The sequence below is a fragment of the Schistocerca americana genome, chromosome 10 (assembly GCF_021461395.2).
Source record: "Schistocerca americana isolate TAMUIC-IGC-003095 chromosome 10, iqSchAmer2.1, whole genome shotgun sequence".
In the NCBI taxonomy this organism is placed as follows: Eukaryota; Metazoa; Arthropoda; class Insecta; order Orthoptera; family Acrididae; genus Schistocerca; species Schistocerca americana.
Genome location: NC_060128.1, coordinates 157,992,671 through 158,010,178, shown reverse-complemented (window position 1 = coordinate 158,010,178; position 17,508 = coordinate 157,992,671). Strand labels below are relative to the sequence as shown.

The following is a 17,508-nucleotide window of genomic DNA, read 5'->3' as shown; positions in this document are numbered from 1 at the left end:
AAACATCATTCTTGTGCAACGCAGCTAGCTCTTTACTCGCACGAAGTAATGGCCGCTATCAACAGGGGATCTCAAGTTGATTCCGTATTTCTAGATTTCCGGAAAGCTTTTGACACCGTTCCTCACAAGCGACTTCTAATCAATCTGTGGGCCTATGGGGTATCGTCTCAGTTGTACAAATGGATTCGTGATTTCCTGTCTGGAAGGTTGCAGTTCATAGTGATAGACGGCAAATCATCGAATAAAACTGAAGTTATATCAGGTGTTCCCCAGGGAAGTGTCCTGGGACCTCTGCTGTTCCTGATCTATATAAATGACCTGGGTGACAATCTGAGCAGTTCTCTTAGGTTGTTCGCAGATGATGCTGTAATTTACTGCCTAGTAAGGTCATTCGAAGACCAGTATCAGTTGCAAAGCGATTTAGAAAAGATTGCTGTATGGTGTGGCAGGTGGCAGTTGATGCTAAATAACGAAAAGTGTGAGGTGATCCACATGAGCTCCAAAAGAAATCCATTCGATTACTCGATAAATAGTACAATTCTCAAGGCTGTCAATTCAACTAAATACCTGGATGTTAAAATTATGAACAACTTCAGTTGGAAAGACCACATAGATAATATTGTGGGGAAGGCAAGCCAAAGGTTGCAAATTTCTCGACCTCCGCTGTCGGGTGGAAAAATGTAGGGTCCCCCTAAATAGGTCAGGTGTGCACTACACACTAGAAGCGGCTACAAGGGTAGCGGAGTATGCGTGGAGTGCACATGGGGGTTTTTTAGGTTAGAGAATTCCCTCCCTAGGCCCACCAAGACGCCTCCTGAGACGCGGCAAGGTAGGAGTAGGCAAAATGCAACAGGGAATAACAATATTAATGTGCTAATAGTAAACTGCAGGAGCGCCTATAGAAATGTCCCAGAACTGCTCTCATTAATAAACGGTCACAACGCCCATATAGTACTAGGGACAGAAAGTTGGCTGAAACCAGGCGTAAACAGTAATGAAATCCTAAACTCAGATTGGAATGTATACCGCAGAGACAGGCTGGACAGTGAAAGGGGGGGGGGGGCATGTTTATAGCGACAAGAAGTGCAATAGTATCGAAGGAAATTGACGGAGATCCGAAATGTGAAATAATTTGGGTGAAGGTCACGGTTAAAGCAGGCTCAGACATGGTAATTGGATATAGGCCCCCGGGCTCAGCAGCTGTTGTGGCTGAGCACCTGTAGGATAATTTGGGAAATATTTCGAGTAGATTTCCCCACCATGTTATAGTTCTGGGTGGAGATTTTAATTTGCCGGATACAGACTGGGAGACTCAAATGTTCATAACGGGTGGCAGGGACAAATAATCCAGTGAAATTTTTTAAGTGCATTGTCTGAAAACTACCTTGAGCAGTTAAACAGAGAACCGACTCGTGGCGATAACATATTAGACCTTCTGGTGAGAAACAGACCCAAACTATTTGAAACAGTTAACGCAGAACAGGGAATCAGCGATCATAAAGCGGCTACTGCATTGATGATTTCAGGCATAAATAGAAATATTAAAAAAGGTAGGAAGATTTTTCTGTTTAGCAAAAGTGACAAAACGCAGATTACAGAGAACCTGACAGCTCAACACAAAAGTTTTGTCTCAAGTACAGATAGTGTTGAGGATCAGTGGACAAAGTTCAAACCATCGTACAATATGCATTAGATGAGTATGTGCCAAGCAAGATTGTAAGAGATGGAAAAGAGCCACCGTGGTACAACAACCGAGTTAGAAAACTGCTGCGGAAGCAAAGGGAACTTCACAGCAAACATAAACATAGCCAAAGCCTAGCAGACAAACAAAAATTACGTGAAGCGAAATGTAGTGTGAGGAGGGCTATGTGAGAGGCGTTCAATGAATTCGAAAGGAAAGTTCTATGTACTGACTTGGCAGAAAATCCTAAGAAATTTTGGTCTTATGTCATAGCGGTAGGTGGATCAAAACAAAATGTCCAGACACTCTGTGACCAAAATGGTACTGAAACAGAGGATGACAGACTAAAGGCCGAAATACTAAATGTCTTTTTCCAAAGCTGTTTCACAGAGGAAGACTGCACTGTAGTTCCTTCTCTAGATTGTCACACAGATGAAAAAATGGTAGATATCGAAATAGACGACAGAGGGGTAGAGAAACAATTAAAATCGCTCAAAAGAGAAAAGGCCGCTGGACCTGATGGGATACCAGTTCGATTTTACACAGAGTATGCGAAGAAACTTGCCCCCCTTCTTGCAGCAGTGTACCGTAGGTCTGTAGAAGAGCGTAGCATTCCAAAGGATTGGAAAAGGGCACAGGTCATCAAGAAGGGACGTAGAACAGATGTGCAGAACTATAGACCTATATCTCTAACGTCGATCAGTTGTAGAATTTTGGAACACGTATTATGTTTGAGTATAATGACTTTTCTGGAGACTAGAAATCTACTCTGTAGGAATCAGCATGGGTTTCGAAAAAGATGGTCATGTGAAACCCAGCTCGCACTATTCGTCCACGAAACTCAGAGGGCCATAGACACGGGTTCACAGGTAGATGCCATGTTTCTTGACTTCCGCAAGGCGTTCGATACAGTTCCCCACAGTCATTTAATGAACAAAGTAAGGGCATATGGACTATCAGACCAATTGTGTGATTGGATTGAAGAGTTCCTAGATAACAGAACACAGCATGTCATTCTCAATGGAGAGAAGTCTTCTGAAGTAAGAGTGATTTCAGGTGTGCCGCAGGGGGGTGTCATAGGACCGTTGCTATTCACAATATACATAAATGACCTTGTGGATGACATCAGAAGTTCACTGAGGCTTTTTGCAGATGATGCTGTGGTGTATCGAGAGGTTGTAACAATGGAAAATTGTACTGAAATGCAGGAGGATCTGCATCGAATTGATGCATGGTGCAGGGAATGGCAATTCAATCTCAATGTAGACAAGTGTAAAGTGCTGTGAATACATAGAAAGATAGATCCCTTATCATTTAGCTACAAAATAGCAGGTCAGCAACTGGAAGGAGTTAATTCCATAAATTATCCGGGAGTACGCATTAGGAGTGATTTAAAATGGAATGATCATATAAAGTTGATTGTCGGTAAAGCAGATGCCAGACTGAGATTCATTGGAAGAATCCTAAGGAAATGCAATCCAAAAACAAAGGAAGTAGGTTACTGTATGCTTGTTCGCCCACTGCTTGAATACTGCTCAGCAGTGTGGGATCCGTACCAGATAGGGTTGATAGAAGAGATAGAGTAGATCCAACGGAGAGCAGCACACTTCGTTACAGGATCATTTAGTAATCGCGAAAGCATTACGGAGATTATAGATAAACTCCAGTGGAAGACTCTGCAGGAGAGACGCTCAGTAGCTCGGTACGGGCTTTTGTTGAAGTTTCGAGAACATACCTTCACCGAAGAGTCAAGCAGTATATTGCTCCCTCCTACGTATATCTCGCGAAGAGACCATGACAATATAATCAGAGAGATTAGAGCCCACACAGAAGCATACCGACAATCCTTCTTTCCACGAACTATACGAGACTGGAATAGAAGGGAGAACCGATAGAGGTACTCAGGATACCCTCCGCCACACACCGTCAGGTGGCTTGCGGAGTATGGATGTAGATGTAGATGTAGATGTCATTGGCAGGACACTTAGAAGATGCAACAAGTCCACTAAAGAGACAGCTTACGCTACACTCGTTCGTCCTCCGTTAGACTATTGCTGCGCGGTGTGGGATCCTTACCGGGTGGGATTGACAGAGAACATCGAAAGGGTGCAAAAAAGGGCAGCTCATTTTGTATTATCACGTAATAGGGGAGAGTGTGGCAGATATGATACGCGAGTTGGGATGGAAGTCATTAAAGCAAAGACGTTTTTCGTCGCAGCGAGATCTATTTACGAAATTTCAGTCACCAACTTTCTCTTCGGAATGCGAAAATATTTTGTTGAGCCCAACCTACATAGGTAGGAATGATCATCAAGATAAAATAAGAGAAATCAGAGCTCAAACAGAAAGGTTTAGGTGTTCGTTTTTCCCGCACGCTGTTCGGGAGTGGAATGGTAGAGAGAGAGTATGATTGTGGTTCGATGAACCCTCTGCCAAGCACTTAAATGTGAATTGCAGAGTAATCATGCAGATGTAGATTTAGATGTAGATCTCCTAGGATCACCAGCCATTTTTCTCCTACATGGTCACCAAGCCCCTCCCTTCAGCCATGCCCAATGCTGTCCTGGAACTTCACATCTTCACCACAGAGACATCGACCCATCTACATCTACATATGTACTCTGCTAGCTGCCAAGCTGAGGGCACAATTCGCACCAAAGTCATACTTCCCCCCCTCCCACTCACAGATCGCGCGAGGGAAAAACGACTGTCTGAATGCCTCAGTACGAGCTCTTATTTCCCTTATCTTTGAATGGTGATCATTACGCAATCTGAAAGTTGCTAGTAATAATATATGCTCTACACCATTGGTGAAGATTGGATTTTGGAATTTAGAGAGCAGCCCCTTCTGTTTAGCGCGTTGTCTATCTGCAAGTGTGTCCCACTTCAAACTTTCTATGAGATTTGTAATGCTCTCGCGATGGCTAAATATACCAGTCACGAATCTTGCCGCTCTTCTTTGGACCTTCTCGATCTCTTGAATCAGACCCAACTGGTAAGGGTCCCATACAGATAAACAATACTCTAAAACTGAACAAACTAACATATTGTAAGCTATTTCCTTTGCTGAAGGACTGCATCGCTTCAGGATTCTACCAATAAACCGCAATCTAGAGTTCGCCTTACCCGTTACTTGTGTAATCTGATCATTCCATTTGAGATCATTTTGAATAGTCACACCCAGATACTTGACTGATGTTACCGCTTCCAAAGACTGGTCATTTATTTTGCACTCATACATTAATGGGGATTTTCACCTTTTTATGTGCAGTAGATTACACTTACTAATATTGAGAGATAACTGCCAGCCATTACACCACATATTTATTTTCTGCATATCCTCATTGATTTGTTCACAACTTTCGTGTGATACTACTTTCCTGTACACTACAGCATCATCGGCAAACAGTCTAAGGCCACTGTTGATACCATCAACCAGACAAGGCTAGCCTCCCTTGTGAGGGTGGCACACTATGTCCTCCACATAGAGATACCAGCTTACAGTACCTCCCGCCACACCCAGCGTTGCACCCACATCCGGCTTGGCCGTGATACCATAGCTGTGGACAGCCCTCTTCACACAGCTGCTTGACTCCATTGACTCCCAGCTGCTGCAAATTCCTGGCTGCACTTACCACTGCTTGCCTTTTGCATCTATGCCTTGGTACAGCCATGGCCAGTCTCACATTATGGGGCAGTGCAACCCCTTCACTGATAACAAACATGCAGTGTGCACTCCCAGTGTCATCTTCCAGCTCCACTGCAGACGAAATTGTCACTGCTCTCCCACAGGCGAGCCTGATGCTCCCCATAAACATGCTCATCCAATTCAAGCTGACACAGTTATGGTCGACCTCTTTCCACATGCCTTTTCTGCTGGGTTACACACATCCTTCTCTAACCTTTAACCTTTTTGCAATATAGGTCTTTTTGTGATCATATGCATGCTGAAGTGATACACTCCCCCCCCCCCCCCCCCCCCCCCACATCCCCGGCCACACACACACACACACACACACGCACACACACACACACACACACACACACACAGCAGTGATGATCCTCTTTGCTCTTACAGTCGGCGAGTGCTGCTTGCAGGTTCATCAGCACCCACCGCCACTGCATCTGACTTCTGTCATCCGGATCAGCTGAGCCCAGCCTGCAAGTGCCTCCCAACACCCTGCCATTGACACCTTTCATCATTTTCACACCATGCACAATGGCACCACTTGGCCATTGGACCTGCTTCCGTGGACCAATGGTTGGCTCACTCCTGTCTGCACTCCCTGGAGTGTGTAAATTTCCACCATTTTCACTTCACAGGTCTGCACGCTTTGTCCACACTTGAGGCAGCAACTATTTCACAGGTACAAGGTTCTTGGGCTCGGGTTGCAGCCAGCCCGAGTTCCCTGCTCACTCTTAAGCAATCGTAGACAATCTTGCAGTTGTTAGCCAAAACCAAACTTTACTGTACACTTGTGCTGTGAATAAAAGTGTTTTCAATTGAAACCTGGGAAACATCATTCACTGTCAAATGCAACACGCACAACATGTTTCAACATGCACCACGGTGGGAAAAGCATTAGCTTGTCGAAAAATGGCACCACAATACTGTTACACAAGATGTAACACAATAGGAATCAGGATGTCCGTGACTTACTGTTAGCTCTCATAGTTCCCTCATTAAACTACCAGTCTCCCCAGACACTTCGATACTCACTGACTGTGGTCATCCGGAGTAGTGTAGAACCTCGATTGATTGCTGAACACAACACAATATCAATCATCAGCAGTCCATGTTTCTCCGTCATTGCACCACTTTAAATGCAGCTGTTTGTGTTGTAGTGTTAAAGACAGCCTACACGTGGGATAGTAGTTCCACAATCCAGGTACTGCTGAGAGTCTTTGACTGAGGATGCAGGATGACACAAATGTTGCAGGGTGTCCATTGCTTGTTCTCAGATGGCAGGTGCAGAGGTGGAAGGATTATTATACGTTTGGTGCACAATACAGCAGTCATCTCTTGTGATATTCAGACCTGGTCAACCATAAACTAGCCTGCCATCAGATTCCCATACAGTCTAACATAGGGGCCACTGCCACAAATCTCGATATTGCGCTATTTGGCCATGCGGCCAAATGGAGTCCCACAATGAGGCTCCCGTCAAACGCTGTCAGATGCCGATAACGCTGTTTCACACGAGTAGGTGTCACATCTGTGTCCTTCTGAGTGATCACCCAACATATCGCGCTGCCAGAGCTGGTAACAACACTGACCTTCAAACTACTAACGCACTCTGGTGGTCATTCTACCTGTCAGAGAGAACTGCAACTCTAATAACTTACATACCAGCCAATGGTGTACATGTGTGAAGTTACATTGACATCTGACCATGTCTCCTGGGTGCTTCACTTCTTTTGTCAGGCAGTGTACTTCAGACAAATGCCAGGACGGTTGCTAGTATAAGGCCACAGCATGTTTCCTGCACCACCCTCATCAAATTAGACGTATAAGTACATAAATCCTCATCTATATGAATAAGTACCCTTTTTTTTCTTAAAATAAAACTACAACTACTACATCTTTTTTAGCATCGAAGCATTTATCTCTACATTCAGGTTAAAATAAACAAGAAACTGTATGCTTGATAACCTAAGGAACAGTTACTGAATGGTCAGTATTATCAAAAATGCTGGCTATATAGCTGTCACTGTATGCCTCTGTAGCTACCAAACTGTGCGGTACTTATTTCTATGGTGAATCACTAAACATCTAGTTTCCTTCATGTCACTGTGTACAGATACAACATCTCTTTAAATGTCTGTAATGTCGAAGCTTAACAATGCTGTTATCAAGTACCTACTACAGTATCAGTATTCGTCACGCTTACCAGACTCGACTCGTCCGGCGAGGCGAGGCTGAGGAGCAAGACACTGACGTTGACCAGGAGCTTGCCTGAAACAGAATGACAGTTTACTTCAGCAGTGATGCAAATACACTGTGCTGCTTAAATGCACTGAGATAACATTGAGGGCACTAGATTCTTCTGTTCACAACTGCAAATGCTGCTGTCAATGCAAAGAGCTAACTGGTCACTTCTGTAAATGCTGCAGAATGTTAAACATCATTTCTCAGTTTCTGCTTAGCAAGAGAAAGAAAATAAATCAAAAACTCTGTAACAATTATACAAACTACATTAGGCATTGCAATAGAAGTAACTAACAAAAAAACAAAAATATTTTGAGTATTATTTTGTTGCGCGTGTTCACTGGCAACAGCGACCAAACATTTCTGTTACAAACAACAGGTGGGTGCCTCTCGTCATGGCATCTTCCCTTCCTTTTCAACCTTCCCTAATGCAATCCTGTCTCTTTCCTGATGAAGAAACTGTTACTTTCAAATGCTGGGATACTTTATGTACTTTCATCTGCGTCTATCAGCACTGCTGAAATTTCACAAACTGAAGCTAAATACTGGCCAACACTTCTGTCTCATAATTTTGAGGAGATTAGTGTTAAATGTTCCATCGACAGTGAGGTCATTAGAAATGGAGCATAAGCTCGGATTAGGGAAGTATGGAGATGGAAATTGGCCGTGGTCTTTCGAAGGAAATATCCCAGAATTTGCCTTAAGCAATTTAGGGAAATCGCAGAAAACCTAAATCACGATGGCCAGAAGTAATAAAATCCATGAGTGTTCTACAGATCTAAAGGAAAACATGAATGGAGTAGTTCTTCAAGTAATATTCAACTTTTTTTTTCCATCTATGTTTCTGATATCTTTAATGTTATTACCACTTATAACATTAAAAATATATGAAATGCATACCAACAATAAAATTTGTTGTGGAAGCACTGATGAGAGACCCTCTCCAAAAACGACAATACATCAGTCCACTGTCAATACTGAAATTATGCTTACAGTATGTTGGAAGTCACTAAGTGCCATCATTATGATCCACTGGATGAACATTGTCTGGGTAATTTATGCCTCATTTTAAGCAGAAGCTAGTCTTTCAGGTACATGCTATCTGCAATGTGTGCTGCGAATAGAGTTGGTACTAAGGAAGTAATAAATTAAAACATAATGCCTGATGCTGAAAGTTGACTTCATGAACAGGTTAAGTGTAGTAAGCAATAAACTTTTTTTCCTTTGATCATTTTTTTACAGGAGTCAGTGAGAAAAGGCTTAGTAAAGGTTTGAAATCATGTGTAATGGTTGCTGGAAGTCGCTAAATGCTCTTATTCTCAAATACAGGATTAATATAGTTTCAGTATTTACACATCATCTGCTATGCTGCCTCAAGACAAACACACAGTTTCTAACTGTAATATTTACATTACTGCATTAAACTTATAACATAGGATTATACCTCTTAACGAACAGATTAAGACGGCATTTTAAATTTGGTCAGTAATTACATGAATATCAGAAATAAAATTTCTGTTGCCACTGGTAGCCATTAGACAGAGAACCAGCAACTGATATTGGGTTCTAGCATGGAGATTTTGTAATACATATGTGGTTGTGGTAAAAACTAGAAATTTTACAACTCGTGACTGTAGTTTTACTGACTTGACTATACAACAGAGGATTGCAGGGTCTCCTCTAAAGTTAGAGGGATGCTAACTTTGATGGTAAGATTTAGTTGTGGGCTCTGAATAGTGAGATGCATACGGCAAACAAATAAATGTGTTTTAGTTTAGACAGCTGTACAACAGAGAGTTCAGATCAATAGATGCTACAAGTTAGTTTTTAAATTGCTACAACACTCTATACTTTTTTTAACCAAAATGTGCTATAGGTCCCACAAACAAAAAATTGTGCCCAGGGGTTGGAAGATAGCATACAGGGTTTGTATAAATTTAATGAGACTGTACTTCGCAGCGCGCACTTGCCCAGGGGGGATTGGTGGTGGGCATGTCTGGCTGAAAACGCGTGGCGCACCAGTCGCTTGCAGACTCTTGTCTCGGCAGCATCATGCATTGAATGGACACATTGCAAAGTCACTGATCATGGCATGATGTGCAGCAAACGATCGAGCGATGTTATTCCGTCAAGCTTTGTGTCAAACTCGGAAAACTGGGTAAGGAAATGTTGGATACGTGTCGGCAAGCCTATGGCGATGATTGCCTGTCAAAAGCCCAGGTTTTCAGGTGGGTGAAGAGCTTTAAAGAGGGCCAGAACAGTGTTGAGGATTAGGACTGCTCTGGATGCCTGTCAGCCAGCAAAGCTGATGAAAGCATCAACCAGAATGACAGTGCATGACATCATCACCAAAGAATTGTCGATGAAGAAGATCTGCACCAAGATGGTCCCGAAGATTTTGTCAGATGTTCAAAATCAAGCATGTGTGGACACCTGCCAAGACAATCTCCAGAGTCTTGAAACTGATCTGGAATTTTTAGATAATGCTATCACCGGAGTTGAAACCTGGGTGTTTCAATACGACCCAGAGACAAAGCACATGTGTGCCAGATGGCATGCTGCAGTATTCCCATGACCAAAAAAGGCTTGCATGAGCAAACTGAAGGTGAAACCCATGCTGACTGTGTTTTCTGATGTCAGCTGCATCATGACAACGTGCGAGTCACACCTTCTTCATGGTGGCCAGCTACCTAGCCAAAAAAGGGATTCCAACGATTCCCCAGCAACCCCCCCCCCCCCTCCCCCCCTTCAACCCCTACAGTCCCAATGTGGCCCTGCCAGACTTTTTTTTTTATTTGCCAAAATAAAAACTTCTCTGAAAGGACACTGTCATGGGGCCCAGGAGGAGGACCAAGCCACCACAGCAAGGGCTTTGAAGGCCATCCTGGACTCAGTATTCACGGTAGCATTTGAAGTGTGGAAATCTCACATGCAGCAGGTTATTGACTCTCATGGACCATACATTGGAGAATACTAAGTGGTTGTAGCAATATCTACAATAAATTTTGAATCACAAGCTCAGTCTCATCACTTTTTATACAAACCCTGTAAGTCACACATGTCTACAAGAAGGGTAGTGGAAGTAATCCACAACACAGTATCCCTCACATACCTTCATTGTAGAATCTTACAACATATTCTGAGCTCAAACATAACAAGGTATCTCAAAATTAATGACCTCCTCCATGCTAATCAGCAAATATTCTGAAAGCATCAATCATGTGAAACCCAACTTGTGCTTTTCTCACATAATATCCTCGAATTCTTGAATCGAGGCAGTAAGGTAGATGCAGTATTTCTTGACTTTCAAAAATCATTTGACTCAGTAGCAGTCCTATGCCAATTATCAAAAGTACACACATCAAAAAAAGTTTTGCATCACCCTCGTTCCCAGAACTCCTGAAGATATATATTGACTGTGGATACTGTATTGCAGACACAGACCCTTTGACTGTTCGGAGATGACATTAAATCTGCCCAAAGATGTAACAACCGTGCATGAGCAGCACCAATTAAATGGAAGGGGTCTGACAGCTGATCAGTTCCAGTCATTCCACCAGGAAGGAGGTACACGGCTCATGCTGTCTATAGTTCAACCACGCCCAGACGGTCAATACCACAGTTTGATCGTGTTCGCATCATTACTTTGTGCCAGGAAGGGCTCTCAACAAGGGAAGTGTCCAGGCATCTCGGAGTGAACCAAAGTGATGTTCGGACATGGAGGAGATACAGAGAGACAGGAACTGTCGATGACGTGCCTTGCTCAGGCAGCCCAAGGGCTACTACTGCAGTGGATGACCGCTACATATGGATTATGGCTCGGAGGAACCCTGACAGCAACGCCACCGTGTTGAATAATGCCTTTTGTGCAGCAACATGATGTCGTGTTATGACTCAAACTGTGTGCAGTAGGCTGTATGATGTGCAACATCACTCCTGACGTCCATGGCAAGGTCCATCTTTGCGACCACGACACCGTGCGGCAGGGTACAGAAGGGCCCAGAAACATGCCGAATGGACTGCTCAGGATTGGCATCACATTCTCTTCACTGATGAGTGTCGCATATGCATTCAACCAGAGAGTCGTCAGCGACATGTTTGGAGGCAACCCAGTCAGGCTGAACGCCTTAGACCCACTGTCCAGTGAATACAGCAAGGTGGAGGTTCCCTGTTATTTTGGGGTGGCATTATGTCAGGCCAATGTATGCTGCTGGTGGTCATGGAAGGTGCCATAACAGATGTACAATACGTGAATGCCATCCTCCGACTGATAGTACAACCATACCAGCAGCATATTGGCGAGGCATTTGTCTTCATGGACGACAATTTGCGACCCCATCATGCACATCTTGTGAATGACTTCCTTCAGGATAACAACGCTGCTCAACTTAAGTGGCCAGCATGGTCACCAACATGAACCCTATCGAACATGACTGATGACATGACCCACCAACCACTCTGAGGGATCTATGCTGAATTGCCATTGAGGAGTGGAACAATCTGAACCAACAGTGCCTTGATGGAATTGTGGATAGTATTCCACGACAAATACATGCATGCATCAGTGCAAGAGGACGTGCTACTGGCTATTAGAGGTATTGGTGTGTACAGAAATCTGGACCAGCACCTGTGAAGGTCTCACTGTACTGTGGTACAATATGCAATGTGTGGCTTTAATGAGCAATAAAAAGGGTGGAAATGATGTTTATGTTGATCTCTATTCCAATTTTGTGTACAGGTTCCGGAACTGAGGTCATGCGAAACGTTTTTCGATGTGTGTATGATCGTATAGCATATCAAGTGCATTTTGTGCCTCAATTATGAATTTCTTGTTAGTGAGGACATAGCATGTTTATTCCATAATGAATCACTGTAACTACAGATGTGCCATGGGAAATATGTTGGGATCATTGACGTTCATGTTGAATATTAATGAGCTTGCATACAATATTACTAGTGACATCAGTCTTTTCACAGATGAGGCAGTTAACTGTAGTGAAGTGTTGCCTGGAAAAATGTTGCATAAATATTCAGTCAGACCTTCATAAGATTTCAAAGTGGTACAAAGATCAGTAACTTGCTTTAAATGTTCAGAAACATACATTTTTTCACTTCTTAAAACACAAAAATTTAGTTTCCTATGACTAAAACATCAATTTATTTACTTATTTATTCTCTACAGACAACCACAGGATTTGTCTTGGATTGTGGACTATTTTACATTTCCTGTCATAATTTTGTGGGAACAAACAGACAGTAAAAAAGCAATACATGTCTTGATTGCTGGTACCTACAAATACTACTGGTACAAATGAAAGTATTCTACTACTCTGAAAGAAATTCCTTAATTCCATAAAAACATTTATTGATAAGCAACTCCTTCAAGGCCATTTCACAGTAACTTCCACTTCATATTTTTAAATTCTTTGGAGTTCATTATAAAATTTGATCCCATTAAGTAGGGGCTGTTGTCTGCACATTTTGTGTTATGCCTTTCTAAATGCAAATCACAGTCACTCCTAAATATGTACATCTCTAATAGACTATTGTGCTGCTTGTATTTTAAAATAAGTGGAACCGTTCTGTAAACATATACAGACAACAGTGTTAGTAAATTCTTACTTTGGAACATCCCTTTGCATGACTCTTTATAATTAAGCTTGCATAGAACTCTCATTGCCTTTTTTGAAAAATGAACACCCTGTTAATATACTTCACAGCCACACACACCAATACTTTTAATTCTATATTTGTGGTATGGATACAATGAAGCACAGTCGATCATAATTACTTATAATTAAGAACCTATAATTGATGCATAAATTGATTTCCTTAATTTTTGGCATAAAAATCAGTGTGATGTTCCTCAAAGTGATATCTGTCTAACATTACACCAAGGAAGGCAATTTCATGATACAATTTTATTTCCGTTCCATCATTAAATACAATATTCCACTGCACTCAATGAGTTTGGTGGTGTACTTGAAAGTCTGTTGGACTTGTTTTACTAAGGTTTAATCCTTTGCACTCTGTAATGCAGGCACAGGGCATCTCAGTGCACTCTTATTTAAATCGCCACTGCCTGGGAAGTGAGCACACTACAGAGACTTTTGCAAGTCTCTTTGCAGAAACAATAAGGCCACTTACCAACAATGAAGGTACACACTAATGCAAAAACTGTGCTTTCATTCAAGTATATTTACATAAGCATTACAAAACAAAACTTTTCACTGTATGATATTTTTTAAGCTCTTCAAGATGGAATGTTTTCATTGTCATTTCACTTGAACTGTTTACAACTGATCAATGTCATCATCAAAATCATTGTCATCAAATTCATTGTCACTTTTGTTTTCACTTAGACATTCTTCTAAAAACTTTATAATCTATTCCTCAGAAAGGACTGTGCAGGAAGAACTAGCCATTTCATGCCTACTAACTCGAACATAATAATTACAATCTTTCTCTCAATACAACTAGTACAGTGCCACAGTGAGTTAACTCGGGCTTCTGTAGATGACAGTACTATGCAGCACTGATGCCTAATACAGTAAAATTCAAGAATGGAGCATGTGAGAGCTACAAACAATCATGTCAAATGAGGCTAGACATCAGAGTGGAAAACAAGATTCACAATAACTAGTATGTGGATGTGTGTCAAAAAATCAATTTTTAATTTTTGTCACAAAAAATTCTCTGTAGTTTTCTAAAAAAGAGTGCGTTTGCTGCAAGGAAGTTGGACCAAAGGAAGCCCAAAAATTAAAGGAATTTCAAAGAAAAACAGAACCTGGTGTTAACATGTTTATTTTTTATGAATTGTTAGTGTCTAATGTTGACTAACCTATGAAAGCATCATGGATGCTTTGCTTTTGTTTCTACAGAGACTTTAGTCTTTGTTTTGCTGATAAGATCTGTCTTTACAGTGAAGTAATGGAAATATTTGTGGTAGTTCTGATTCAGTCTTTACCAAAAACTTCACAAAATTTTATTTGTATTTCAGTAATAGTGAAAATATTTGAGAAAGGTAGTAAGGGCTACCTTCTTTCATAAAACATCTACAGATGGCATTCTATATTATGCTGTTTGCCCACCTGGCAGCAGTCATGGTGTGGCTACCAAAGGGCTATTATTCAAGATAAGACCTACAACAATAAGCATTCTTTGCCATTTGCTATAGCCAAAGTCATAAAACTGATATATAGGGATCTTTGTGACACAAGATTATTAAAGAAGTGTTTATGTGGTAGGACTCAAAACCCAAATTAGGGTTTTTAACAACTGTATATAGGAATGGATACCAAAAACCGTTCTGCTAGGACTAAATACTTTGTAAATAGGAGTGCTGGATGCTATGCTGTGTTTCAATGGTGCCACAATGTCAAGTATAAGGTTATGGAATTGATGGGACTGGCTTGAGCACTAAATAAGCAAAGAGCTTTAACTGCCATTGACCTCTTAGAAGCAGAGAAAACAGTGTCAGAACCTAGCAAAGAAGCAATAATAAGAAGAATAATTCTAAACAGAAATGTGAGAAAGAACAGCATCAGAAACAAGATGAATACGGGCATGGGATGTATTCATGTTATGCAGGTTAGAAAGAGAAGCAAGCTTCAACTTTAACTTGATGTTACCAAAAATTCACTTTTTTGATGTTCTGTCACACACTGGATAAAAACTATTACAGATTGAGAGCTGAAGTTTTCTGTACTGTCTTAAATCATACTTAACTATGATGTAGACTACTTGTATTAGTTAATTTTGAAAATTAAAGATTTTTTAAAGAAAAACTATGAGTTAATTACTGTACTGAAATTTTTAATAAGCATTATTAAAAGTTTTTTTGAACATAATTTGTGGTAGCAACATCCTTTTAAAGGTTTACTTTAAATATAATAGGGTTAAGAATTTACAGAAAAACTTTGATTTTGTTAAGCATTATTAAAAATTTTTTTAACATAATTTGTGGTAGCAACATCCTTTTAAAGGTCTACTTTAAATATAATAGGGTTAAGAACTTACAGAAAAAATAAAGCTTGTACTTTGATTTTGTTTTGAGATACGCTGTACATAAATAATTAACTTGCAGTATTTCGCTTGCAACAAAAAAATACAGCCCAGAAAAAAGTTTGTGACAAAAAAATATGGTTCATGGCTCAAAATGTTCATAACATATCGGTTAAAAGATTGTAATTATTACATGAACTTGCAGTTCTCATTCTTTAAGCTACACTTTCTAGAAAGCTGATAAATTTTTCAAGATTCCTCCTTGTGTTCATGTACATGTCCCTTAAAGGGTAATGAATTTTTGAAAGTAATTCAAATCAAGTAAGACGTCAGAACAATTCAAGGCCAGGTCGTTCTAGACGGGTTCCCAATTAACAACTGTTGAGTCATTTGCATAGGTAAGTACCTTGCTACTGTGCACTGTGTGTTGATAATTAATATGTCATACTTATGACAATACAGGTCCAAGAACTAACCCTTGAGGCACAAAACACTTTACTATAGATGGACTGGAGTTGCACTTCTTAATAATGTTACCCACTTAATGTGTGACATTTTTAACCTGACATCCGTCTTGCAGGTATGACTGTAAGAGACTTTTAGATATTCCTCTTATATCATAATTTACCAGTTTATCAAGTAGCAGCTCATGAGATACCATGAAATACTGTGCAAAATGCACATGACAGATATAGGAACAAACATGTAACCCTTTACTTCTCATTTGATTTTATTAATACTGTATGCACTAGACTACATACGTCACATGCTGCTGAGCAGCATACCCTAAAATTGTGTTGAGTTTCTCATAAAACTTTGTCAAAGAAAGCATTACAAGAAATTCAACGGAATACTTCTCAACATCATCTGTCGTGTGTAATCTAGTGCATACAGTGTTAATGAAATCAGATGAGAAATAAATGATGGAATGTTTGTTTCTACATCTATCATGTGTATTTGGCACAGTATCTCACAATATTTTATGAGAGATAATTTTTTCTAATACTGTACTTAGGATCACGATTAAATTGATTGGTCAGTGCTTGTATGCTTGGTTAGTACTACTTGTTTAATGTAGTGACTGGACTCCAATAAATTTTAATTTAGATGAAAGTATACCTTATTTAAACTTTCATTGAAGAGATGAACCAAAATAGGAAAGAGTGTGTGTGCATATTTTTAAGATAATGTAGAAAAATTCATCTTGTCCAGAAGAGATTTCATTCTGTGGTTACATACATTCATGTATCTCAATTTCTATATTCCTGTGTGACATCTTTCTGGATAACAAGCCACATCCAGGAGAATAATTCCTGTTAGTGATGTGCAAAATGACAGTTCATTCTCTCTTTGTTGAAAAGAGCCATATTAGAGAATTGTAAGCCCAATAAATCACACTTTACAACTGCATATTTCCAACACCGTAACACTTTAGCTAAAAAGGTCTTGCTGTCTGCAACAGAAACTATGAAGACACTATGTTCCTTCAAGTTCTCTCGGTTTCCACATAACTTGCATGTTATGGGAGAAGTTTCCTGAGTTTTATTATTGTTCCGCTAGGTTTATGTATCTTACATGAATTGGTTATCATAAGTTCAGCTTCTTATGATAACCTAACATGTTACTGTAAAATGACATTTAGAATACATAAGATTAAAAATGCTGAATAGGAATCAGTGATGTAAAAGTCAAGAAGAACGGAAGTATCTATGGCTCAAGTACAATAGTTGTTACTAAAACCAATGTAGGCTTTAATCTAGCATATCAAGTGTGACAATATAATTGGATGCTTGAAAAAATCTATTCACAAAGTGGCAGCAGATGACTGTTGGTGCCTGCAGGTTTTCAAATCTCATCCAGTGCAGGCACCAACAATCAATACTTCCTTTCCATC

General features: G+C 40.5%; 1 protein-coding gene across 1 annotated transcript in view; it reads right to left on the bottom strand.

The window, feature by feature from the left end:
- Window positions 1–17,508, bottom strand: part of LOC124552499 (glutamate-gated chloride channel) — a 436,122-nt gene that overhangs the window by 163,962 nt on the left and 254,652 nt on the right. The window contains exon 5 of the mRNA XM_047126783.1: window positions 7,573–7,637. Within this exon, the coding sequence (XP_046982739.1) occupies window positions 7,573–7,637 (65 nt within the window). The remainder of the gene's footprint in view (window positions 1–7,572; window positions 7,638–17,508) is intronic.